Source organism: Trichomycterus rosablanca, chromosome 8 (assembly GCF_030014385.1).
Source record: "Trichomycterus rosablanca isolate fTriRos1 chromosome 8, fTriRos1.hap1, whole genome shotgun sequence".
In the NCBI taxonomy this organism is placed as follows: domain Eukaryota; kingdom Metazoa; phylum Chordata; class Actinopteri; order Siluriformes; family Trichomycteridae; genus Trichomycterus; species Trichomycterus rosablanca.
The window spans coordinates 4284060-4309160 of NC_085995.1; the positions used below are offsets into that span (position 1 = coordinate 4284060).

The 25101-nt window shown below is 39.4% G+C and overlaps 2 protein-coding genes across 5 annotated transcripts; both read left to right on the plus strand.

Moving 5' to 3' along the window:
- The first annotated feature begins 1883 nt into the window (after positions 1-1883).
- Positions 1884-9070, plus strand: apool (apolipoprotein O-like). 4 transcript variants are annotated; one of them, XM_062999724.1, is made up of 10 exons: positions 3715-3822; positions 3999-4115; positions 4342-4367; positions 4592-5009; positions 5137-5191; positions 5284-5382; positions 6113-6204; positions 6282-6389; positions 6984-7269; positions 8148-9070. In XM_062999724.1, exons 4-10 carry the CDS (start codon positions 4935-4937, stop codon positions 8234-8236), a joined length of 804 nt encoding a protein of 267 aa, XP_062855794.1. In that variant the 5' UTR covers positions 3715-3822; positions 3999-4115; positions 4342-4367; positions 4592-4934; the 3' UTR covers positions 8237-9070. The 4 variants fall into 4 exon arrangements, with proteins under 4 accessions (XP_062855791.1, XP_062855792.1, XP_062855794.1 ...); XM_062999721.1 differs by lacking the exons at positions 3715-3822; positions 4342-4367; positions 4592-5009 and adding exons at positions 1884-1932; positions 2746-2844; XM_062999722.1 differs by lacking the exons at positions 3715-3822; positions 4342-4367; positions 4592-5009 and adding exons at positions 2323-2387; positions 2746-2844.
- An 8671-nt stretch (positions 9071-17741) lies between these two features.
- On the plus strand, positions 17742-18999 carry LOC134318794 (type-2 angiotensin II receptor-like). Its single transcript, XM_062999725.1, has one exon. The coding sequence runs from the start codon at positions 17742-17744 to the stop codon at positions 18819-18821; it is 1080 nt and encodes a 359-aa protein (XP_062855795.1). The 3' UTR covers positions 18822-18999.
- Positions 19000-25101: the final 6102 nt, after the last annotated feature.

A 25101-nucleotide genomic window follows, 5' to 3' on the forward strand; every position in this document is an offset into this window, starting at 1 on the left:
TCTACAGTTACTAATCACTATCACAGAAACTCACGTCTACATTTACTAATCACCATCACAGAAACTCACGTCTACATTTACTAATCACCATCACAGGAACTCACGTCTACAGTTACTAATCACCATCACAGAAACTCACGTCTACAGTTACTAATCACCATCACAGAAACTCACGTCTACATTTACTAATCACCATCACAGGAACTCACGTCTACATTTACTAATCACCATCACAGAAACTCACGTCTACATTTACTAATCACCATCACAGAAACTCACGTCTACATTTACTAATCACCATCACAGGAACTCACGTCTACAGTTACTAATCGCCATCACAGGAACTCACGTCTACATTTACTAATCACCATCACAGAAACTCACGTCTACAGTTACTAATCACCATCACAGAAACTCACGTCTACATTTACTAATCACCATCACAGGAACTCACGTCTACATTTACTAATCACCATCACAGAAACTCACGTCTACATTTACTAATCACCATCACAGAAACTCACGTCTACATTTACTAATCACCATCACAGAAACTCACGTCTACATTTACTAATCACCATCACAGAAACTCACGTCTACATTTACTAATCACCATCACAGAAACTCACGTCTACATTTACTAATCACCATCACAGGAACTCACGTCTACAGTTACTAATCGCCATCACAGAAACTCACGTCTACATTTACTAATCACCATCACAGAAACTCACGTCTACAGTTACTAATCACCATCACAGAAACTCACGTCTACATTTACTAATCACCATCACAGAAACTCACGTCTACATTTACTAATCACCATCACAGAAACTCACGTCTACATTTACTAATCACCATCACAGAAACTCACGTCTACAGTTACTAATCACCATCACAGAAACTCACGTCTACATTTACTAATCACCATCACAGGAACTCACGTCTACAGTTACTAATCACCATCACAGAAACTCACGTCTACATTTACTAATCACCATCACAGAAACTCACGTCTACAGTTACTAATCACCATCACAGAAACTCACGTCTACATTTACTAATCACCATCACAGAAACTCACGTCTACAGTTACTAATCACCATCACAGAAACTCACGTCTACAGTTACTAATCACCATCACAGAAACTCACGTCTACATTTACTAATCACCATCACAGGAACTCACGTCTACATTTACTAATCACATTCAAAAAACACTCACCTACTGATACTATTATAATCTCTAAATGTGCTGCTCAGGTGGCGCAGTAGTAAAACACGCTGGCACACCAGAGCTGACATTTCAAACTTGCTAGCCGAAACTCAGCCATCCGGCAGAGCGATTGGCTGTTGTTCGTACAGGGTGGGAGTCGAAGCCGGGACCTCATAACTGATGCAGTTACGACCTCTGCTGGCTGGTTGATGGTGCCTGGACAGAGACAAGGGATCATGTGATCAGGGTGTGGCTCTCCGTACACACAGCTGACACGTATATGAACTCGCCTCGTGCAGGTGAAAAGATGCAGTCGGCTACTGCACACATGTCGGAGGGGGCGTGTGTCAGTCTGGCTCTTCTCAGTCAGACGTGGAGATCAGCATCAGTAGAGAGGAAGCGTAATGTAATTGGATAATTGGATACAACTCTATTGGGAGGAAAATTGGGAAAATGCAATTGTTATAAAAATTTTACCACATAATAATTGTTAAATCACAGAAATAATTGTTACAATCATGCAATAACTGTAAACGGGCAGGTTTTTGGTTCTGGAATTAAGCAGCTTTCTACCAGACTTTAAATGCAGAGAGAGATGACGGCTCATTCCGCAGCTCCACACTGTAGCCGGCAGGTGGCGGTAAATGCACACACATACATACAGAACATTACAGAAGAAAGGAAGAAGCACAACTAGTACCTCGGTCATGTCCAAGGTAAATCAACTTTTTCATACCAGATCATTAAAATTAACCCTTAATTATTATTGTTATTAATAATTACAATGTTAATTATTTCCGCTATTTATATGTGTGTGTCTACGTGTGTCCCTATTAAACAAAACTTACCCAGAATTAAATGTCAAGACCCTAAAGTTCACTCCCCATTTTAAGTAACGAGTTTGGCATATTCTCCGTGTCTGTGCCGTTTATTCTGGGTGCCCTACATCTCCAAAAACATGCTAAAGAATGATTGGTAGGGGAGAGTCTAACAGTTGGTGTGACTAGGTATTCCTGCACTTTTCATGTTGCGCCTCAGTCAGAGTCTACACCGGACTCACCGCGACCGTAATCAGGATGTGGTTGCTATTCAAAATAAACGATTAAATGGAAAGATGGATTGGCTGCTCCAAATTCCTCTTAGGTGTGTAAACTACTGAATAAATAGTTAGGTAAGTGTTTATGCTTGGTCCCACATTATTGGTGTTAATGAGCTGTAAAGCTGTTATTATAAATAATAAGTGTGTGTGTGTGTGTGTGTGTGTGTGTGTGTGTGTGTGTGTGTGTGTGTGTGTGTGTGTGTGTGTGTGTGTGTGTGTGTGTGTGTGTGTGTGTGTGTGTGTGTGTGTGTGTGTGTGTGTACTTTGGTTATACAGATGCTAGTAGTGCACAATAAGGACAGTCTTATTGTATTTATCGTGCACTGCTAGCATCTGTATAACCAAAGTTAAATTCCTTGTATGTGTGAGCATACTTGGCCAATAAAGTCTGATTCTGATTCTGATTAATTTCCCTGTGTGCCCCTCTCAGGTGGTGAAGGTGGCGGTACCTGTCCTGCTGGGCGTGGCCTCAGTCAGAGTCTACACCATGAGCGAGAATAAATCTGAAAGTTTACTTTCACCTCACCAGGTAACCAAATACACCTAATGTACATGATTTACTATTCATCTATCAAAAAAACTCAAACAGCAGGTTCTACAAGTGCACGGGCGGCATCTTGGATCGGGGGGTAGCACTGTCGCCTCACAGAAATAAGTTGCTGGCTTCGATCCCCAGGTGGGGTGGTCTGGGTCCTTTCTGTGTGGAGTTTACATGTTCTCCCTGTTTCTCCGGAGCTCCGGTTTCCTCCCACAGTCCAAAGACGTGCAAGTGAGGTGAATTGGAGATACAAAATTGTCCATGACTGTGTTTGACATTAAACTTGTGACCTGATGAATCTTGTGTAACCAGTAACTATCTGTCCTGTCATGAATGTAACCAAAGTGTAAAATATGACGTTAAAATCCTAATAAATAAATAAATCTCTGTTCAAAGAAAAGCACAGAGATGCTAGCGTGTCTAAAATTTGCAAATAAATCAAAATAATGTTCAAAAGAAAGTGAAATAAAAACTCGTCTGCAAGAGCTCAGCTGGGCTACTGGAGCATTATTTAAAGAAAAAAATACAACATGAATGAAGCAAAAGCTCCAGGACATTAAATGAGAATTAAATCTGACTGACTGAAAATCTACATCTGGACATTATGACATGACAAAGTAGCCAAACATGAAGCCTAAATAAAAATAAAGGCTTTTTAAAAAAGGTGAAGGCGCTTTCAGTTCCTAACCAATCTCCTAATTTAAGTTACATCAGAACTGTGGTACATATGAGCACATAATCGTATTTTATTATGACTCCGTTTTATAATGTCCCGCTGGATGGTGAAAAGAACAGCCATGGCTTCACACTGGTCAGGGAAGCATGTGCTAGTCTGCAGTCTTTCTTGAGTTTCAGTATCAAACTGTGGAAGAATTTGGAAGGAGTAACTTGATCTTCTGAATGTGCTGACACACTAAATCAGCTACACGTGACAGAGGAGGAGTGTTAACCTGCGGCCCTTCTCGTCCGGTGAGGGTGGCACTCGCCAAGAAAGTCCAACTGATTAATTTTGTAGCCACTAAAGCTTGGTACCACGTTATGTACCATGTTATTTACACGTCCACAGTTCCTGCTTGCTGAACACCAGTGCGTAATCAATGTTCTTGCTTTAATATTTTAGATTTTTTGTTGTGTTTCCTCCACAGCTCTCGATTTACCCGCCTCAGGAGAGCCGACACTATATAGAGGAACAGCCGGGCGTTCTACAGAGAGGTCTTGGGAGATTCCGGGAGACTCTGCAGTCCTACGTACAAAACATCAGAGTAAGAAGAGTCATATATAATTAGAGATACACGGATGCACCCGTTTTGTTCTGAGCAAAAACACATAATTTCTCCTGCTTTTTAGAAATTATCTGATTAGATATAAAATGATTTGCAAATAAAGTTTAACATCTGTTATTTATTTGTGTGGGGCTGCACAAGGGAATCAGAATTACAAATTTGTGTTTATCGAGTAATGAAGTTAATAAGATTCTTTTTTTATTAGACCCAAATTCATTGTTGCACACTGAGGTGACATTTATTATTCTAATTCTTTTTTATCTTATTATTATTATTATTATTATTATTTTTATTATTATTATTATTTATCTTATTATTATTATTTATCTTATTATTATTATCATTTATTTTATTTATATTATTATTATTATTTATCTTATTATTATTATCTATCTTATTCTTATTCTTATTATTATTCCTCATCTTATTATTATTATTGTTATTATAATTCTCAGATAAGACCAAGCTGTAAGTCGTATGGACATGGGACTTGGTCAACATGTAGTAGTCCCTCCCACTAATCAGATGCTCAAGCTTGGCCCACTTGACCTGATGGTGGCGCTATAGCGTACTGTTAAACATCAAGGTCCAATTTTCCTATCCTGTATGCCATAGAGACAAAACTTTACACTGTTTGTTTGTAATGTTTGTTAAAGTTAATGTTAATAAACAAGGATTGTCTATCTGGAATTAAATTTGTCATAGTACTTTTGTACCTTCAGAAATGGTCCCACATTGGGCTAACTCGTGCTCGGACCTTGAAAATCACCACTTGCAAAAATGCTTTTCTGTTTGTGAATGAGCATTATATTACAGATTATTGGTAAGGAATGTGACTTTACAACATTTGGACGTTACATGAGGTCAAAGGAAGTACAGATACCATTAAATCATTCTGACATTTAATACAATGTTTTGATCATGCACTGCTCTGTAATATAGACTTAACTGTAAATGAAAACAGGTTTCTTGTACACACATGTGTGATGTGTTTTTGCAGAATGGAGCTTTGTCGGTTAAACAAACGGGAGTGAATTTGTACCATGGTGCTGAAGGTAAGAAAGATAAACAGTGAGCGATTATTTCTGTTTTTTTTATTGCTGTAAGTTTTAAACCAGATCTACACTTTTTTCTTTATATTTCACAGACGTCTATCACTTCCTTAAAGATCCTCCACCTGGGTTTGTACCAAAAGTGACTCTGATCACCGTGTCCGGTCTGGCTGGTGTCATTCTTGCAAGAAAAGGTCAGTCAGGGCAGACACACACACACACACACACACACACACACATTCACTTATAGGGCAATTCAGTGTCTCCAATTAACCTGACCGGAGCACCCTGAGGAAACCCACACAGACACAGGGAAAACATGCAAACTCCACACAGAAAGGACCCGGTCTGCTCCGCCTGGGGATCGAACCCAGGACCTTCTTGCTGTGAGGCGACAGTGCTCTTTTAGGACGTCCTATTCCAAATCAGTGAGCAATAATATGGAGTTGGGACCCCATTTGTAGCTATGAAAGCTTCTACTTTCCTGGAAAGCTTTCTAGAAGATTATGGAGTGTGTCTCTGAGTACCTATTAGGTCAGAACAGCATGTTTAAGGTCGGGCACTGATGTAAATGGTTAAGTCAAGGCCTGGTTTAAATTTAGTCTTTCAGTTAATTCCAATAGTCATCAATTTTTGGGATTTATTAGGTGCTTTTATCCAAAACTACTTACAGTACTGTGACAGTATACAGTCTGAGCAATTGAGCCCAACAGCAGCAACCTGGCAGTCATGGAGCTTGAACCAGTGACCTTCTGATTACTACTCCAGTACCGTAACCACTAAGCTACAAGTCTTTGTGCACAATCTCATCAAAGGAATAACAGTTTATTTATTTATTTCCCTGTTGATGTTTTCCTTATTAAAGCATCGAGTCCATAAAGAGTCTCTAGTGTGATGAGAAACTTGTTTCATTCTTGTCTTCAGGATCCCGTCTGAAGAGAGTGATGCTTCCTGTGGGTTTGACGAGTGCAGGATTAGGGGTTTGTTACCCTGTACAGACTATCACTGTGCTGAAGGTATGATACCTATGCTGTAATGTTATGTAGATGTTTTCAGTCCTGCAGTTTTTCATTTCCTAAATCTTGTTAATAAGGTGAGTGGAAGGAAGGTGTACACGGCCTCACAGTGGACCAGCTCAACTGTAGCATCACTGTGGAAATCAATCACAGCAGTGCCAGTACCAGCCAGTCCAGAGCCACAGGTATGCTACTCTCACACGCTTAAACTATACAGACTGAGTGTGAAAGAATCAGACGTAAGAAAATGAGCAAGAAGGAGTGTATCTATCTGGTAATGCTCATGATCTTTGGCATTTATTGTAAAAAGTCCATGAAGAACATCAAACCAAAAGTTAAGTATTTAAGAAATGTGATCTAAAGCATTTCTGTCGGTCAGGGTTTTTAACCACTGACTGGTGGTGCCACTGCATGTTAATGCCCCAGTAATATGCTGAAGTACCTGGTTGGCAAAGTGGTCTATTGTGCTAGCATACTGCAACCTGAACTGTAGTGCTACTTATACAGTATCCAGAGGGAGTGAAGACGGTAAACAGTAAATCAGCTCCCTATCACAACAACATCGAACCCTTGAGAGCTCCGGTTTCCTCCCACAGTACAAAGACGTGCAAGTGAGGTGAACTGGAGATACAAAATTGTCCCAAAAATTTAACTTGTGAACTGATTAAGCTTGCGTGACGAGTAACTACCGTTTCTGTCATGGGTGTGACCAAAGTGTTTAAAACATGACGTTAAAATCCTAATAAATATATAAATGTGTTTTTTCTCTCTCCATGCAGTCAGAACCATCAGCTGAACCGGTGATCGAAACATCTCCTGCTCAAGCTGATGATCCAGAAATAGAGCAGGTTCCTCCTCCACCTGAAACCAGTCCCATCTCCACACCTGAGGATCAGGACTCTGTTCCAGTTTCACTTTCTGCTCCAGATAACACCAGTTCATCTACAGTGGAGGAATTCCTGGTAGTGAATACAGAGGGAAAACCTTCATCATTATCTCAAACAACTCAAAGAGAATCAGAAAGAGCGTCGTTACCGTCCTCAGAGGAGCTCCAGACTCTTACAGGTGAGCAGATATATTCATTACTGTTCCTGCTCTCATATCTCTTCATTATAACTTCATGATTTAATAAAATGATGAGCATGAACAGAAATGAGCTTCAGTTCTCTTCAGGTCATGTGGCTTCTTATTTCTGTGGTGCCCTGCGAAGGTGGGAATTGATAAGTCTTCTGATGCTTTGTCATGTGCTGATGTGAACATAGTGTTATATGATCACTGAGGTTTTGTGGGCAGAGTCACAATTGTACCATATTTACCATATACATTCTTTCCAAGTTTCCTCACAATTCAGTTGTATCCAATTACCCGATTGCATTACGCTTGAGTGCAGTAGCCGACTGCATCATTTCACCTGCACGAGGCGAGTTCATATGTGGATCAGCTTTGTGTACAGAGAGCCACACCCTGTTTAACGTATTATTCCTTGACTCTGTGCAGGCAGAGGTCGTAAATGCATCAGTTATGAGGTCCCATCTGACACCCCCCCCCCCCTTCATGAAAAACAGCCAATGTTCAATGGTTCAAGCCAAGTTGGCACTGTTGGGCCCCCGAGCAAGGCCCTTAACCCTCAATTGCTCAGACCGTATACTGTAACTGTAATGTAAGTCGCTTTGGATAAAGGCGTCTGCTAAATGCTGAAAATGTAAATGTAGAAGGTTGCCAGTTCAAGCCTCAACCGGTTCAAGCCAAGTTGCCACTGTTGGGCCCCTGAGCAAGGCCCTTAACCCTCAGTTGCTTACCATGTATTGGTCACAATTGTAAGTCACTTTGGGTAAAATGTTAAATGCTGTAAATGTAAATATAATCTGGTATTATGATGACAGTAGTGATCGTGGTGATCGAACAATATTGTAACGTTATAATTTTCATGTCGGCTGTTCCAGAGGAGCGAGAACACCGAGCAAACCCTCAGCTGAAGGATTTCGGACAGTCAAACCCGGAGGACGCAGATCTGTACACCACACGCAGCTAAACCGGATATGAGAGAAGATCTTACCTATTATGAATGAGTGTATGATTATTGATCCCACTTATTGAGAATGAGTGTATGATTATTGATCCCACTTATTGAGAATGAGTGTATGATTATTGATCCCACTTATTGAGAATGAGTGTATGATTATTGATCCCACTTATTCAGAATTAGTGTATGATTATTGATCCCACTTATTCAGAATGAGTGTATGATTATTTGGTTTAATTAGAGCTTTATTAATTTTTTTCAGTGTTCCTAAATCAGAATGCACTGTGTTCTACTGTATGTAGACAGTGTGTTTGTGGATCAGCAGTCCCAAAGTAAATGCACAAGAATGTTTTATTCTTTGTAAAGGCAACCCTATAATCCTGTTTACCAGATTGGACCTGTATGAACCTGATGATGTCTGATCCTCTCAGATTATCCACACAAACCCTGGACATCACCTGTATTAAAATATGAGACCATCACATATTTGGTGTTTTATACATATTACAGCTTGAGTAGGTTGGGTCAGTTATTGTGAAGGTCCTGGGTTGCTATTCAAATGAAATGTGTGTTAAAATGAACCAATAATTGATGATTTATTACCATCAATGAAATTCACAGTTATGTTGCAGAGGAACATAAATATATAGGTATGTACCATGGTCACCAATGGAAAATTCTGGTTTCTGATTGGCTAGCAGGTGTGTAATGTTTTATGATCTGACAAAACTTGTTTACATTTGATCATACTGCATTTTTAAATTAGAATTTCTACACTTCTAAAAAATGCAGAAGGTGCAAAATCTGTTACCAATATTCTTACGATTAAATTAATTATATGAACTGCACAGACACGTGTCATGTGATCATTATTGCACTATTAATGTGGTTGCTACAGGATTAGGGTTTAATTCTACTGGAACGAAGGGGTCCAAACAGTTAATACAGTTTTATTTTATTATTTATTATCATAAAGTTATTACAATTTACAGTTTTATCTGTCTAGTCTGTGAAATGCTGAACGGTTTCCAATACCCCAGAGTCTAATGGCAATGTGCTTTACAGCAGTTACACCAGCCCAAACCCACTATAAGATTCCAGTTGCCATTAGAAATGGTCAAAAGCTAGAAAAACAGCAGCATTCAGATGTTAACCAGAATTAGAACCTCTTTGCATCCCATATTTTTGTTAGTAAGGATTTTGATGCTCACTATGAACTTATTTGTACTTTATATTGTTGCTGGGCTGGGATGGAATGTGTGTTATAGTGAAAGTACAGGGATGAAACTATTGTGTTGCATTATGTGAAACTGAGTGGCTCGAGGAGGATGCAGACCAGTGAGAATGAGGAATGAAGTACAGCAGATTTGGGATGTTCTTACTACATAACCCTCTCACCCCAAAAACATTGCTGTTTCACCACCACCAACTCCCAAAATCCATCATGTCTTATAAACATTACATCAGCACATGGCATCAGCAAAGAACTGAACATGATCAATAACAATCTGCACATGTTGCTAAAAACAGTAATGACATCAAGTGCAAACTCATATCTAGGGTTCTGAACTTCTGTTTACATTTACAGCACCACACAGGCCTACAATTACAAATACACCTTTTTCAAGGATGCGGCAGTGACAACCTAGCAGAGGTGGGTCTAAAACCAACACGTTTCTGATTACTAGACCAGTACCTAGCACAAGTAAAACACTGTCATCAACTGTAATAAACTTCAAAGTCTTCAGAATTAAAGTTTCAGAAATAGGTTTACCATTGGATTCAGTTCTGACAGAGGTTTGTCAATAGTGCTGCATTTTTCTCTAGTACAAATCCTATTTACCCAGGACGTATAGTGTCGTTATTAATCAGCAAACACGTACAGCCCTATTATTTACTTTAACTTTACAGAGGGCGGCACGGTGTATAAGTGGGTAGCACTGTCGCCTCACAATAAGAAGGTCCTGGGTTTGATCCCCAGGTGGGGCGGTCCCGGTCCTTTCTGTGTGGAGTTTGCATGTTCTCCCCGTGTCTGTGTGGGTTTCCTCCAGGTGCCCCGGTTTCCTCCCACAGTCCAAAAACATGCAGCCAGGCTAATTGGAGACACTGAATTGTCCTATAGGTACCGAGTCACTAGGATGCATAAACCAGTGCATTGTAGTGCCGGTCCCAAGCCCGGATAAATAGGGAGGGTTGTGTCAGGAAGGGCATCAGTAAAAACTGTGCCAAATCAATAACCTAACGGGAGCAGCCGAGGAAATAGATAGAGACTCTTGCTTTACAGAAAGTCCTGAAGAATCAGGTAGACTCAAGTAGTTGTTGAACAGATCTCCACTTCTGTCATTCCACGAGCAACGGGAGGATTTTCATCATAAAAAGCTCCAGCCTCCCACCACATCATTCATCCTGGGTTGTATAGGGATTATCATTTAGATGAGGGGTAAAGCTGTTATGCAACCATATGCTGATCTAGCTTCTTTCAGCTCCACCAAACACAAATTGTTATGAGTTTCTATTTTTTATATTAATCTTCTGTATGTCTCCATGTTATCCAGCAGTAATTAATGAATGGAAGATGAAACGTGATCTCTGCCCTCACTGTCACTGAGCGTTAATGAGAGTCACTTAGAAACTCATAAACACTTCCTCTCTGTTATTGTGACTGTCAGGTTCTGTCTATAAGCACTGGCCATCATGCTTCGACCCCATCAGGGTCAGTTACCCTCACTTCCTCTGGCCTTTTTCCTCTATCGTTCCGAATTTAATCTTCCCACAGTCCGTTCGGGGGGGGAGTGCTCCACTGAGGGATGATGGGGATGTAAATTGGCAGAGAAAAACAAACATCAGTGAATAAAATCTAAAGCGGGAGGAGGGTGCGGGCTTTCTCGTGTCTCCAGATCACTGGGTTAAAAGCATTGGAGTGGATGGATGAAAGGATGGAGTCCCATGTCGTCCCACCCACAGACCCCTGTTTCTGGGTTTGTTGGTTATTTTTGGTTCTTCGTGTCTGAATGGAATGCACACTTCAGGACTTTATGAATTTTGTGCTTTCCAGAAAATGTCTGGCTATAGGGTCAAAAGTTTACATACACATGCTTTATGGTCTTGTGATTTTAATGATATGAAGATTGTTTTGGGGCTGGAATGATGGTGCAGCTGGTAGAGTGGGTGCAATGCAACACAGGGCTTTGGTATCTGGGTTCATCGAGTAAACCAGGGTTTTTTCACATTTTCTTCAAGCGACCCACATTTTGTCCATTATTTGCACTGTGACAGACATGCTTAAACAATATGCTTAATTAATAAAAATGGTGGCAATCTGATCCCACTGCAGTTTACAGAATGTTACGTAAAACCTCCACAAGGAGGCGTTCATGTACAAGTTTATTTCGTGTTTGTGCCTGTTAATATTTGTTGATTTAATTATTATTATTTTTCTCTGTAACCCATTTTTTTTGGCTCGCAACCCTTGGATTTGAAACACCCTGGAGTAAAGAATGAGTACATGGGTGGGTGTGTAATGCCTGGTTATGGACTAACACAGTGCCATGATGAAGGTAAATTAGTAAAAATATTAAATATTAAAATATTAAAAAGTAAAAGTATGTGGACACTACTGTTTTAATTGTTGAGTTGAGATGTTTTAAAGTAAAAGTTGAATTGAATTGAATTTAGTCATACTTACTGCTTCGCCTCACAGCAAGAAGGTCCTGGGTTCGATCCCCAGGTGGGGCGATCCGGGTCCTTTCTGTGTGGAGTTTGCATGTTCTCCCTGTGTCTGTGTGGGTTTCCTCCCACAGTCCAAAGACGTGCACGTGAGGTGAATTGGAGATACAAAATTGTCCATGACTGTTTGATATTAAACTTGTGAACGAGTACTATCTGTCCTGTCATGAATGTAACCAAGATGTAAAACATAACGTTAAAATCCTAATAATAAATAAATAAATACTTATTGCTAACAGATGAATACAATCAATTATATCAAATAACTTGTAAAAAAAACTTGTAGCCACAGTTTGGGGGAAAGTCATTTCCTGTTCCAGTAAAACTGTGTCCCTGTGCACAAAACAAGGTCCATAACGACATGGTTTGACAATGATTCACACAGACTCACTCCAGATTTACTTTGAAAACCATCCTAAAAGACGTCACAAAGGCTGGCGACTCATGCCAATGGTTTTGGAATAGGATGTCCAACAAGCTTATGCTCAGGAGTCCACATAATTTTGGCTGTACAGTGTGTGTCATTCCAGTGTTTACTTATTGGCTCGTTTTGATCATTAGCTGTCATGCTACATTATACTAAATATTTTTTGATGATCAGCATGTTTATTATTCTGAGTTTAGTTTGTTTTTGTTGTGCAGAGGGTGGATTTCTCTGTGTGTTTACTTATTTTTGATCAAAGGCCGAATGGCAAACCAGATCCGAGGGAAAACACAGTCTTCATTAAATTTCGGAATAAACCTTAATAAAAACCAGTGGAGGGAATCGGCTCTCCTTAAAACACCTCTGTTCCTCCGGTTACACAACCACTGCATGATTTACAGCAGGAGGGAGAAGAAGCTCCAGAGTTACTGAGAAACCGCTGGATTGTGTCCAGAAATCTGGTCCATCTTGCAATGTTTCATCTTCAAAATGTGTGAATTAAAAACATATAACAACAGGCCAAAAGTGGACACCTGACTATGGGATTGTTCAACATTTTATTCAAAATCTATGGGCATTAGTATTGGTTAACTTACATCCAATATATATAGATCCCATTTGTTTCTCTACATACCTTTTTAGCCTGTTTTCACCCTGTTCTTTAATGGTCAGGACTCTCCCAGGACCACCACAGAGCAGGTATTATTTAGGTGGTGGATCATTCTCAGCACTGCAGTGACACTGACATGGTGGTGGTGTGTTAGTGTGTGTTGTGCTGGTATGAGTGGATCAGACACAGCAGCACTTTTAAATACTGTGTCCACTCACTGTCCACACTATTAGAAACTCCTACCTAGTTGGTCCACCTTGTAAATGTAAAGTCAGAGACGATCGATCATCTATTGCTGCTGTTTAAGTTGGTCATCTTCTAGACCTTCATCAGTGGTCACAGGACGCTGTTGGCTGGATATATTTTTGGTTGGTGGACTATTCTCAGTCCAGATGTGACAGTGAGGTGTTTAAAAACTCCAGCAGCGCTGCTGTGTCTGATCCACTCATACCAGCACAACACACACTAACACACCACCACCATGTCAGTGTCACTGCAGTGCTGAGAATGATCCACCACCCAAATAGTACCTGCTCTGTGGTGGTCCTGTGGGGGTCCTGACCATTGAAGAACAGGGTGAAAGGGGGCTAACAAAGCATGCAGAGAAACAGATGGACTACAGTCAGTAATTGTAGAACTACAAAGTGCTTCTATATGGTAAGTTGAGCTGATAAAATAGACAGTGAGTGTAGAAACAGGTGGTTTTAATGTTATGGCTGATCGGTGTATAACTGATATACAACCCCTGGCAAAAATTATGGAATCACCACTCTTGGAAGATGTTCTTTCAATTGTTTAATTTTGTAGAAAAAAAAGAAATCACAGACATGCCACAAAACTATCATTTCTCAAACTGTCAACCCTCTGGCATTAAGAAACAATAAAAAAAGAAACAAATATAATAGTTGTGGTCAGTCACAATTGCTTTTTTTTAGATCAAGTAGAGGAAAAAAATATGGAATCACTCAAATCTGAGGAAAAAATTATGGAATCATTAGAAAACACTGCACCATTATTACTTTGTTGCACCACCTCTGGCTTTTATAATGGTTTAAACTCTATGAGGCATGGAGTTAACTAATGACAAACAGTATCCTTCATCAATCTGCCTTCAACTGTCTCTTGCTGTTGCCAGATCAGCTTTGCAGGTTGGAACCTTGTCATTGACCATTTTCTTCAATTTCCACCAGAGATTTTCAAATGGATTGAGATCCGGACTATTTGCAGGCCATGCCATTGACGTTATATGTTTTCTTGAAGGAAAGTTTTCACGTCCTTTGCCCTATGGCAAGATGCATTATCATCTTGAAAAATGAAGTCATCATCACCAAACATCCTTTCAACTGATGGAATAAGAAAAGCGTCCAAAATTTCAATGTGGACTTTGGCATTTATTGAAGACCATCTCCCCTGTGCCTTTACCCGACATGCAGGCCCATATCATCAACAACTGTGGAAATTAACATGTTTTCTTTAGGCAGTTATCTTCATAAATTTCATTGGACAGACACCAAACAAAAGTTCCAGCATCATCACCTTGCCCAATGCAGATTCGCGATTCATCACTGAAGATCACTTTTATCCAGTCACCCACAGTCCACGATTGCTTTTCTTTAGCCTACTTTAACCTTGTTCTTTTCTTTTTAGGTGTTAATGGTGGCTTTTGTTTGGCTTTTCTGTATGTAAATCCCATTTCTTTTAGGTGATTTCTTACAGTTCAGTCACAGACATTGACTCCACTTTCCGGCCACTTGTTTCTCATTTGTTTTGTTGTGCATTTTCTGTTTTCAAGACATATTGCTTTGTTTTCTATCTTGATGCTTTGATGTCTTACTTGGTCTACCAGTATGCTTCCCTTTTACAACCTTCCCATTTTGTTTGTACTTGGTCCAGATTTTAAACACAGCTTACTGGGAACAACCAACATCTTTTGCGACATTCCACAATGATTTATCTTCTTGAAGGAGTTTTATAATCCTCTCACTTGTTTCAACTGACATATCTTGTGTTGGAACCATGATTCATGACAATCTGCTTTGTGCAACAGCTCTCCGAGGTGTGAGCACTCTTTTTAAACTGAAGAATAATTAGCAAATCTAATCTGCTGCAGATGTTTTGTTTTTAAACTGCAAATTACAGAGTGATTCCATAATTTTTTCCTCAGATTTGAGTGATTCCATATTTTTTTCCTCTACTTGATCTAAAAAAAGCAATTGTGACTGACCACAACTATTATATTTGTTTCTTTTTTTTATTGTTTCTTAATGCCAGAAGGTTGACATTTTGAAAAATGATAGTTTTGTGGCATGTCTGTGATTAATTTTTTTTCTACAAAATTAAACAATTGACAGAACATCTTCCAAGAGTGGTGATTCCATAATTTTTGCCAGGGGTTGTATACTGATACTCACATCTACATTTACTGTTACAATCACAACCAAAGAAAAATCTGCTATATTTATACAGATTTAGGGCGACACGGTGGCTGAGTGGTTAGCACTGTCTTACTGTGCTACTCAGTGTATCACCGTGCCGCCTTAACCACATTCTGATTTATTTTATGCAGATTTTGCAATTTGCAACCTACAGTCCCCAGGTGGGCCGGTCCGGGTCCTTTCTGTGTGGAGTTTGCATGTTCTCCCCGTGTCTGCGTATCTTTCCTCCGGGTGCTCCGGTTTCCTCCCACAGTCCAAAGACATGCAGTTAGGTGAATTGCAGATACTAAATTGTCCATGACTGTGTTTGATATGGCCTTGTGAACTGATTGACCTTGTGTAATGAGTAACTACCGTTCCTGTCATGAATGTAACCAAAAGTGTAAAACATGACGTTAAAATCCTAATAAACAAACAAAATATACAGATTTAGATTTGGAATGATGTAAGAGTATTAGATGTTACCACATGTGTTTGAGGGTGGAGGCGTTCAACACTTTGCCCAACTATTACGAAGCAAATGTTTCTCCTCCAAGAGGGGGCCTGGACATCTTGATTTAATTTGAGTTTCCTCTACTCTCAAAGTTGAATCAGTTCATCTGGACACAAGTTTGTTGTAGAGATACGTTTCGTCACTCAATCTGAATGACTTCTTGGGGATTTGTGTACCTGGATTATTGAGCATGCATCAACAGTTTCCTCTACTCTCTTCCGAAAACCCTCTCATCTGAGATATATTCATGAGGAACGGGGTGAAACGACACATTTCCTGCTCGTGGTTTCTCTGGCACTGGTTCAGCTAAACCTGGAGGAGGACGAGGTTATAAGATCCAGCCCGAACCTCCCGCTGTTCAGACTGCTGGAGCACTCAGAGACTGTAAGGTAACAGTTTTATATTATTACTGATCACTGCTATAGACTAAACAAACTGAACTAATGTTTTCTAAAATGCATTTTCTTCTTTCTTTAACTTATAACTTCTCATATTGACATGAGTTTAACAGACTTTTATATTTAGAAATGTTGAGTGTGAGGTCTTGTTAATAATTCCACATTTGACTCTTAAAGTCCATGATGAGTTTATACACAAATCAGTTCTATTAGAAATCAATTACATTTACTTATTTAGAATTGTAGCATGTTTTACTTGCATTTGTTTATTTAAAATGATTACTAACATGTTTAGCTATAAATAACCACATTAGTTCTTTCATTAATTGTCTGTTTTACCACCGCTTTATCCTGGTAAGGGTTGTGGTGTGTCCGATTTACTGGATGAAAATCAGGAGACACCCCAGACAGGTCACCAGTATATCACAGAGCAGACACACACACTCACACTTAGGGCAGTTCTAGTAGCCCTATTTGACCTGACTGCATGTCTTTGAACTTGTGGGAGGAAATCGGAGCACCCAGAGGAAACCCACACAGTTGATGGAGAACATGCAAACTTCACATAGAAAATGACTAGGGAATTTAACCCAGGTCCTTCTTACTGTGCTACTCAGTGCATCACCGTGCCGCCTTAACCACATTCTGATTAACGCTATGCTGAATTTGCAATTTGCAACCTACAGTCACAGTGGCTAAGTGGGTAGCACTGTTTCCTCACAGCAAGAAGGTCCTGAGTTTGATTCCCAGGTGGGGAAGTCCGGGTCCTTTCTGTGTGGAGTTTGCATGTTCTCCCTGTGTCTGCGTGGGTTTCCTCCGGGTGCTCTGGTTTCCTCCCACAGTCCAAAAACATGCAGATGAGGTGAACTGGAGACACTAAATTGTCCAAGAATGTGTTTGATATTAAACTTGTGAACTGATTAATCTTGTGTAATGAGTAACTACTGTTTCTGTCATGAATGTAACCAAAGTGTAAAACATGACGTTATATAAACAATAAACAAACAAACACCGCTTTATCCTGGTCAGGGTTGTGGTGTGTCCGATTCATTGGGCATAAAGTAAGAAACAGCCCAGACAGGTCTCACACCTAGGGCAGTTCTAGTATCTCTTTTTGACCTGACTGCATGTCTTTGAACTTGTGGGAGGAAACCGGAGCACCCAGAGGAAACCCACACAGTTGAGGGAGAACATGCAAACTCCACATACAAAATGACCCTAGTCACATGGTTTTGTGCTGTGCAATACAGGTTTGTCAGTTGGGTATCATGTTTTCAGCAGGGTGACATTTGGTTTTGTTGGGTGGGGTAAGTGTGATTGGGGTAAATTTTGCCCTAGTCACCAGATATCTCGGGGTCGGTCCTTTTCTGCCATTAACACAGGCTGCTTTTCTTCACAGTGTGGAAACAGTGCCATCAAGGTGCCAGAATGGCTGGACTGCTTCAGACCAACGTTTCTTTGAAGAACATCTCAGTTGAGCAATATGAGCTGCATTCGAGCTGTCAGATGAGTCCTTCAGTCCAGCACCAGAACGTCTTAATCCCTACCATTTACAGCATTATTTGCATCCTGGGTGTTTTGGGAAATGGATTGGTGGTGTTTGTATTGAGTCACAGCTCAAGTCGTAAGACGGTGGCTAACACGTACATCCTGAACCTGGCGCTGTCTGACCTGCTGTTCGTCCTCAGCCTTCCGTTCTGGGCTGTTTACTACTCTTTCGACTATGACTGGATCTTCGGAAAGCTCATGTGCAAGCTGTGCGGTGGTCTGCTCACGCTCAACCTGTACGCCAGCATCTTCTTCATCACCTGTATGAGCATAGACCGCTACATGGCTATCGTACATCCACTGAAGGCTCAGCGGTGCAGGAACGTTTGCAGAGCAAGGGTGGTCAGTTTTATAGTTTGGTTTGCTGCCGGACTGGCCTCAGTTCCAACCCTGATTTTTCGTGACACTCTTGCTATTGGTGATGTTAACGCTTGTGTGATCCAGTTCCTCAGTCCGAGCTGGTTTGTCGGGTTTGCATTGATGAAGAACATCTTGGGTTTCCTCCTGCCCTTCGCCATCATCACCAGCTGCTACTGCAGCATTGGGAAGCATCTTCTCACAGCGCCCGGTCTAGACAAGAGCACCAGCAACCTGGATAAAGTTCTCAAGATGGTAGGAGCTGTGGTGCTCGCTTTCTTCTTCTGCTGGTTCCCCTTCCACATGCTCACATTCCTGGACGTCCTGGTGAGCCTCAAAGTGCTCCAGCTCTGCAGTGTCAGCAATATAATCAGCCTCGGAATGCCCTTCACTATCTGCTTAGGCTTCTCCAATAGCGCCATCAACCCTTTCCTGTACTGCTTTGTAGGAAACCACTTCCGTGAGCAGTTAGGAGGCCTGACCCAGACCCTCAGCTTAGGATCCTCTCAGAAACGAGGGTCGTTCAGCACCAGGTTAAGTTCCTTTACCAGGAAGCTGAGTGACCTCAGAGATCTGTCGCCTCTGGAGAACGAAGCAGTATGAACGGACAACATGGACTTTTGTGTGTGTGCTGATGGACTTTTTATGGTCGTCTTTATATTTTTGGTCTGTAATCCTAAAGAGTAAATCAGATTTTTTGGAGCAGTGCCACAGATGGAACACTTTTGATTCCCAGATTTCTGTCATGGCTGGAGAACATGAAGCCGTTTATCATTTGTAACATGTATACACCAATCATGCTTGTTTCTACACTCACTGTCCATTTTATCAGCTCCACTTACCATATAGAAGCACTTTGTAGTTCTACAATTACTGACTGTAGTCCATCTGTTTCTCTACATACTTTTTTAGCCCCCTTTCATGCTGTTCTTCAATGGTCAGGACCCCCACAGCACCACCACAGAGCAGGTATTATTTAGGTGGTGGATCATTCTCAGCACTGCAGTGACACTGACATGGTGGTGGTGTGTTAGTGTGTGTTGTGCTGGTATGAGTGGATCAGACACAGCAGCGCTGCTGGAGTTTTTAAATACCGTGTCCACTCACTGTCCACTCTATTAGACACTTCTACCTAGTTGATCCACTTTGTAGATGTAAAGTTTGAGACGATCGCTCATCTATTGCTGCTGTTTAAGTTGGTCATTTTCTAGACCTTCATCAGTGGTCACAGGACTCTGCCCACAGGGCGATGTTGGCTGGATGTTTTTGGTTGGTGGACTATTCTCAGTCCAGCAAGGACAGTGAGGTGTTTATAAACTCCATCAGCATTTCTGATAATAGCAAGAACAAACTGAATGAAAAACATTCCAGAAGATGGGAGACTGTAATAGCTGCAGAGGGGTTCTGTATTATTGCCTGCAGTGGTCAGGTGTCCAAATACTTTTGGCCATCTCGTGTACCAGCTACATGAACAATACCAACAGTTTTTTCACCTAACCTTTTGTAAAACATATAGTTACGTATAATATTACACTGAAAGAAAACACTCATGCTGATGGGATTGCAAAGGTTCTGGACTTTTTATGTCTTTTACCAGAAAGAATAAAAGTCGGTGTTTTTTAATATTCCCATGTTTGTTTTTTCTTCATTATTTGCCAGAAAGATGTTTTATTCCCCTCAGTGGGAATCACTGTGATGGTGTAATGCATGACAGAATGCTTGACATCATCTGAATGTTGTTGCACAATTCCTGTAATCTGATGAACAGAGTTTACAGACAAACTGCTGCAGAATTACTAAACACATGAAAAAGTGAGAACAGGCTGAGCATTTAAAATGCATTTACTAACGCGTCCACATCTCTCCTACAGCCTTGGAAATAAACCTCTGTTTAGATTTGCTAAAGTGCTAACGTGGTAAACATTACTCTCACACTGGGTCAGTGTCTGTGGGGAGTTTGGTATGCTCTCCTCATGGGTCCATGTGGGTTTCCTCCTGGTACTGCAGGATTTTCTCATCTTAAGAAACATTCAGTAAGTGCATCAAGTGCTTTAAATTGTCCGAGGTGTGTGTGTGAGTAAATTACTGAGTCAGTTAATGAGTCAATAAATTAGTCAGTAAGTAAATTAGTGAGTAAATTAATGAGTCAGTAAATGAGTGTGTGAGTAAATGAGTGAGTCAGTAAGTAAATTAGTGAGTAATCTAACGAGAAATTAAAAGAGTTTGTAAATTAGTAAATTGGCAAGTAAGTAAATTAGTGAGTAATTTAACAAGTAATAAATGAGTGTGTAAATTAGTAAATTGTTGAGTGAGTAAATTAGTGCGTAATCTAACAAGTAATTGAATAAGTGTGTAAATTAGCAGGTAATTAAGTAAATTAGTGAGTGAGTAAATTAGTGAGTAATTGAGTAAGAGTAAATTGGTGAGTAAATTAGTGAGTAATTGAGTGAGAGTAAATTATGGAGTAATCTTACGAGTAATTGAATACGTGTGAAAATGAGCAAACTGGTTAGTAAGAAAATTAGTAAGTAATTAAGTAAATTAGTGAGTGAGTAAATTAGTGAGTAATTTAACGAGTAATAAATGAGTGTGTAAATTAGTAAATTAGTGAGTGAGTAAATTAGTGAGTAATCTAACGAGTAATTGAATAAGTGTGTAAATAAGCAAGTAATTAAGTAAATTAGTGAGTGAGTAAATTAGTGAGTCAGTGAGTGAGTAAGTAAATTGGTGAGTAAATTAGTGAGTGAGTAAATTAGTGTGCGAGTAAATTAGTGAGTAATTGAGTAAGAGTAAATTGGTGAGTAAATTAGTGAGTGAGTACATTAGTGAGTAATTGAGTAAGAGTAAATTGGTGAGTAAATTAATGAGTGAGTAAATTAGTGAGTCAGTGAGTGAGTAAGTAAATTGGTGAGTAAATTAGTGAGTGAGTAAATTAGTGAGTAATTGAGTAAGAGTAAATTGGTGAGTAAATTAGTGAGTACATTAGTGAGTAATTGAGTAAGAGTAAATTGGTGAGTAAATTAGTGAGTGAGTAAATTAGTGAGTAATTGAGTAAGAGTAAATTGGTGAGTAAATTAGTGAGTACATTAGTGAGTAATTGAGTAAGAGTAAATTGGTGAGTAAATTAGTGAGTACATTAGTGAGTAATTGAGTAAGAGTAAATTGGTGAGTAAATTAGTGAGTACATTAGTGAGTAATTGAGTAAGAGTAAATTGGTGAGTAAATTAGTGTGTGAGTAAATTAGTGAGTAATTGAGTAAGAGTAAATTGGTGAGTAAATTAGTGAGTGAGTACATTAGTGAGTAATTGAGTAAGAGTAAAATTGGTGAGTAAATTAGTGAGTGAGTAAATTAGTGAGTCAGTGAGTGAGTAAGTAAATTGGTGAGTAAATTAGTGAGTAATTGAGTAAGAGTAAATTGGTGAGTAAATTAGTGAGTACATTAGTGAGTAATTGAGTAAGAGTAAATTGGTGAGTAAATTAGTGAGTACATTAGTGAGTAATTGAGTAAGAGTAAATTGGTGAGTAAATTAGTGAGTGAGTAAATTAGTGAGTAATTGAGTAAGAGTAAATTGGTGAGTAAATTAGTGAGTACATTAGTGAGTAATTGAGTAAGAGTAAATTGGTGAGTAAATTAGTGAGTACATTAGTGAGTAATTGAGTAAGAGTAAATTGGTGAGTAAATTAGTGAGTACATTAGTGAGTAATTGAGTAAGAGTAAATTGGTGAGTAAATTAGTGTGTGAGTAAATTAGTGAGTAATTGAGTAAGAGTAAATTGGTGAGTAAATTAGTGAGTGAGTACATTAGTGAGTAATTGAGTAAGAGTAAAATTGGTGAGTAAATTAGTGAGTGAGTAAATTAGTGAGTAATTGAGTAAGAGTAAATTGGTGAGTAAATTAGTGAGTACATTAGTGAGTAATTGAGTAAGAGTAAATTGGTGAGTAAATTAGTGTGTGAGTAAATTAGTGAGTAATTGAGTAAGAGTAAATTGGTGAGTAAATTAGTGAGTGAGTACATTAGTGAGTAATTGAGTAAGAGTAAATTGGTGAGTAAATTAGTGAGTGAGTAAATTAGTGAGTAATTGAGTAAGAGTAAATTGGTGAGTAAATTAGTGAGTACATTAGTGAGTAATTGAGTAAGAGTAAATTGGTGAGTAAATTAGTGAGTACATTAGTGAGTAATTGAGTAAGAGTAAATTGGTGAGTAAATTAGTGAGTACATTAGTGAGTAATTGAGTAAGAGTAAATTGGTGAGTAAATTAGTGTGTGAGTACATTAGTGAGTAATTGAGTAAGAGTAAATTGGTGAGTAAATTAGTGTGTGAGTACATTAGTGAGTAATTGAGTAAGAGTAAAATTGGTGAGTAAATTAGTGAGTGAGTAAATTAGGGAGTAACTTGTGAGTAATTGAGTAAATCCGTAAGTAATTACATTAGTGATTTAATGAATGAGTGAACAACTCAGTGAGTAAATTACCAGATCAGTGAATGAGCGTGTAAATGTGTAATGAGTGAGTGATTAACTGGGTGAGTAAATTAGTTAGTAAATTAGTGATTTATAAAATGTTTACACGCAGTCGTGACTGCGCTCTTCTATTAGAGTCATTTAAACTTTCTGTAATTAAACCTCTAGAGGGCGACATTTCATAATAAATGCTTTACTTTGGCCTCGCCCTGCTCAAGGTTCTTAACAGTGGTAACTACTGTATACTGGTATCCTCGCTGGGACCCTGAATCGGGTTGGTGTTGGGGATTGGGTGTGGCATGGTGAAAACCAAGGGCGTAAGCATGAACACTGAGGTGGATTTCAAATCTAACGGGCTGGGGGGGAAGAGATGGTTTGGTTCTTGACGTTCTGTAACATTGCTGTCATAAAACTGAGAACAAAGAACTGAGAACACTGACTTATCCTAACATTACACAGAGCTAGGGAGTGGAGTATATTTCTTAATCACTTTATATCAGTTTATAGGGGAAGGAACATTTTGAGCATATTGATTGATTGATTACTTTATTGATCCCCAAAGAGAAATTGCAGTGTAACAGCAGCAGTTGACAAACAACACAGGCATCACACAGATACATCCATGTGCTGTGATTTCAGCTTTGTTGAGAACACTAACAATCTGGAGTTCTTATATTATGCAAATGAAAGCCATTGGCTCATGAATAGGTTCAATAATTTATCACCACACTGGAACAGACTTCTAATGTGAATCTCAGTACTGCTTCTTATAAAACCTGCCAGTTTAGGAGTTTTTCACCTGCTAGTAAACCAGACTGGTCTGCCACTGAATTTAAACTTTCTGTAATTATTTGATATTTTTATTATTATTATTTTCATAAATTTGTTATTATCATACTTCAGAGTTGTAAAAGGTAAGATAAAGTGATTTCACTTACATTTTGTATTAATGCTGCAGTAACGTTTGTCTGTCACTGGTGTCCCAGTATTTATTTATTTAACAGACAGTTAATAATCCTGTGTCTATGTTTCTTTCATTTTAGCGAGATCATTTACATTTTCTGCATTTAGCAGACGCTTTTATCCAAAGAGACTTACAGTATATACAGTCTAAGCAATTCAGTGTTAAGGGCCTTGCTTTAAGGGCCCAACAGTGGCAACCTGGCAGTGGTGAAGTTTAAACCAGCAACCTTCTGCTTACTAGTCCAGTACCTTAACTGCTAGGCTACAAGTGCCAGATCACATATTGTATGTCACTGATGTCACAGTAATTATATAATTTAAATGCTGGTCCCTGCTCCTGATTGGGGAGGACGAGGCTGCTCCACGCCCCCTCCGACAACTAGAGCATTGTAGGTCATATCAAACACACCTGAGATACCTGAATTTAAATCTTAGAATCTCACCAGCAGAATGTCAGTCGAGCTCTAATTTGAAAATATAACGGTAGAAAACTTAGAATTTTTTGAATCACACAGTGTATGTGTTATGTGTAATGTATGTATTTCATATGTCAAACAATCATAATCCTCAGGATTATAATAATGTAAGTTATCACACTTTAAAATCAATAAAAAATTATTAGATTTTAAATAAACACAAATTAAAAACTACACATTTTTAAATTCCACCAAAACTGAATTTGTAAATTGCACTCACACTCACACTTCTACAAAATCTTTAGACAGCTGCTTATAAATCACATTTGCTGTACATATTTACAGTATGTTCCTCATGTTTTAGAGATCGATAGCGTGGCCGGGTTACAGAATCATGTCCTCCTGCCTTGGTAAAAATGGCCAGCAGAGGGAGCATGGTGGTGCAGAAGATGAGTCTTTTCTAAAGCAGGGTCCCACAATTTGACCCACACCGGGCCAAGGCTGGGCAAGTTGCATGGCTCATTCATGGCTGTTTCTGTTGCTCTGGGTTCCTTTCTTTTCTCTTTTCTAAGAACCGTGTAGTCGCAGAAGCTGACATATTGACATATTGTGACGATCAGCTTTCATTTCTGTGCTCCATTTCATTTCTCTATTTCTGTTATTTTGGCCACTAATTTTATTTTCTTTTTAACTCTTTTTGTTTGTATCTTGCTCCACTATGGTTAAGCATATGCAAATTGGGTTCGTTTTTAATTGTTGCTGGTGCGGGGTTACACGTGGTGCTTCAGTTGCAGGTTGCGATCCACCCTGTTACAGCTTTCCTGTCAGACTATGAATTTGGTAATGTATTCATTCATTGTCTGTTTTACTTTATCCTATTCAGGGTTGCGCTGTGGAGAGGTAGAAAACACCCTGGACAGGTTGCCAGTTCATCACAGGGCAAACACACACACACACACATTTACATTCATGGCAATTTTTAGTAGCATGTCTTTGGACTTGTGAAAGGAAACCGGAGCTCCCGGAGTAAACCCACGCAGACAC

What these genes read in the sequence shown, in the direction of transcription:
- apool (XM_062999721.1), top strand. An exon ending in CAGCCAGTCCAGAGCCACAG is followed by an intron (nt 6,390 to 6,983) that starts GTATGCTACTCT and finishes CTCTCCATGCAG; the next exon opens with TCAGAACCATCAGCTGAACC. An exon ending in GGAGCTCCAGACTCTTACAG is followed by an intron (nt 7,270 to 8,147) that starts GTGAGCAGATAT and finishes CGGCTGTTCCAG; the next exon opens with AGGAGCGAGAACACCGAGCA.
- LOC134318794 (XM_062999725.1), top strand. Translation starts at nt 17,742, where the DNA reads ATGGCTGGACTGCTTCAGACCAACGTTTCTTTGAAGAACATCTCAGTT.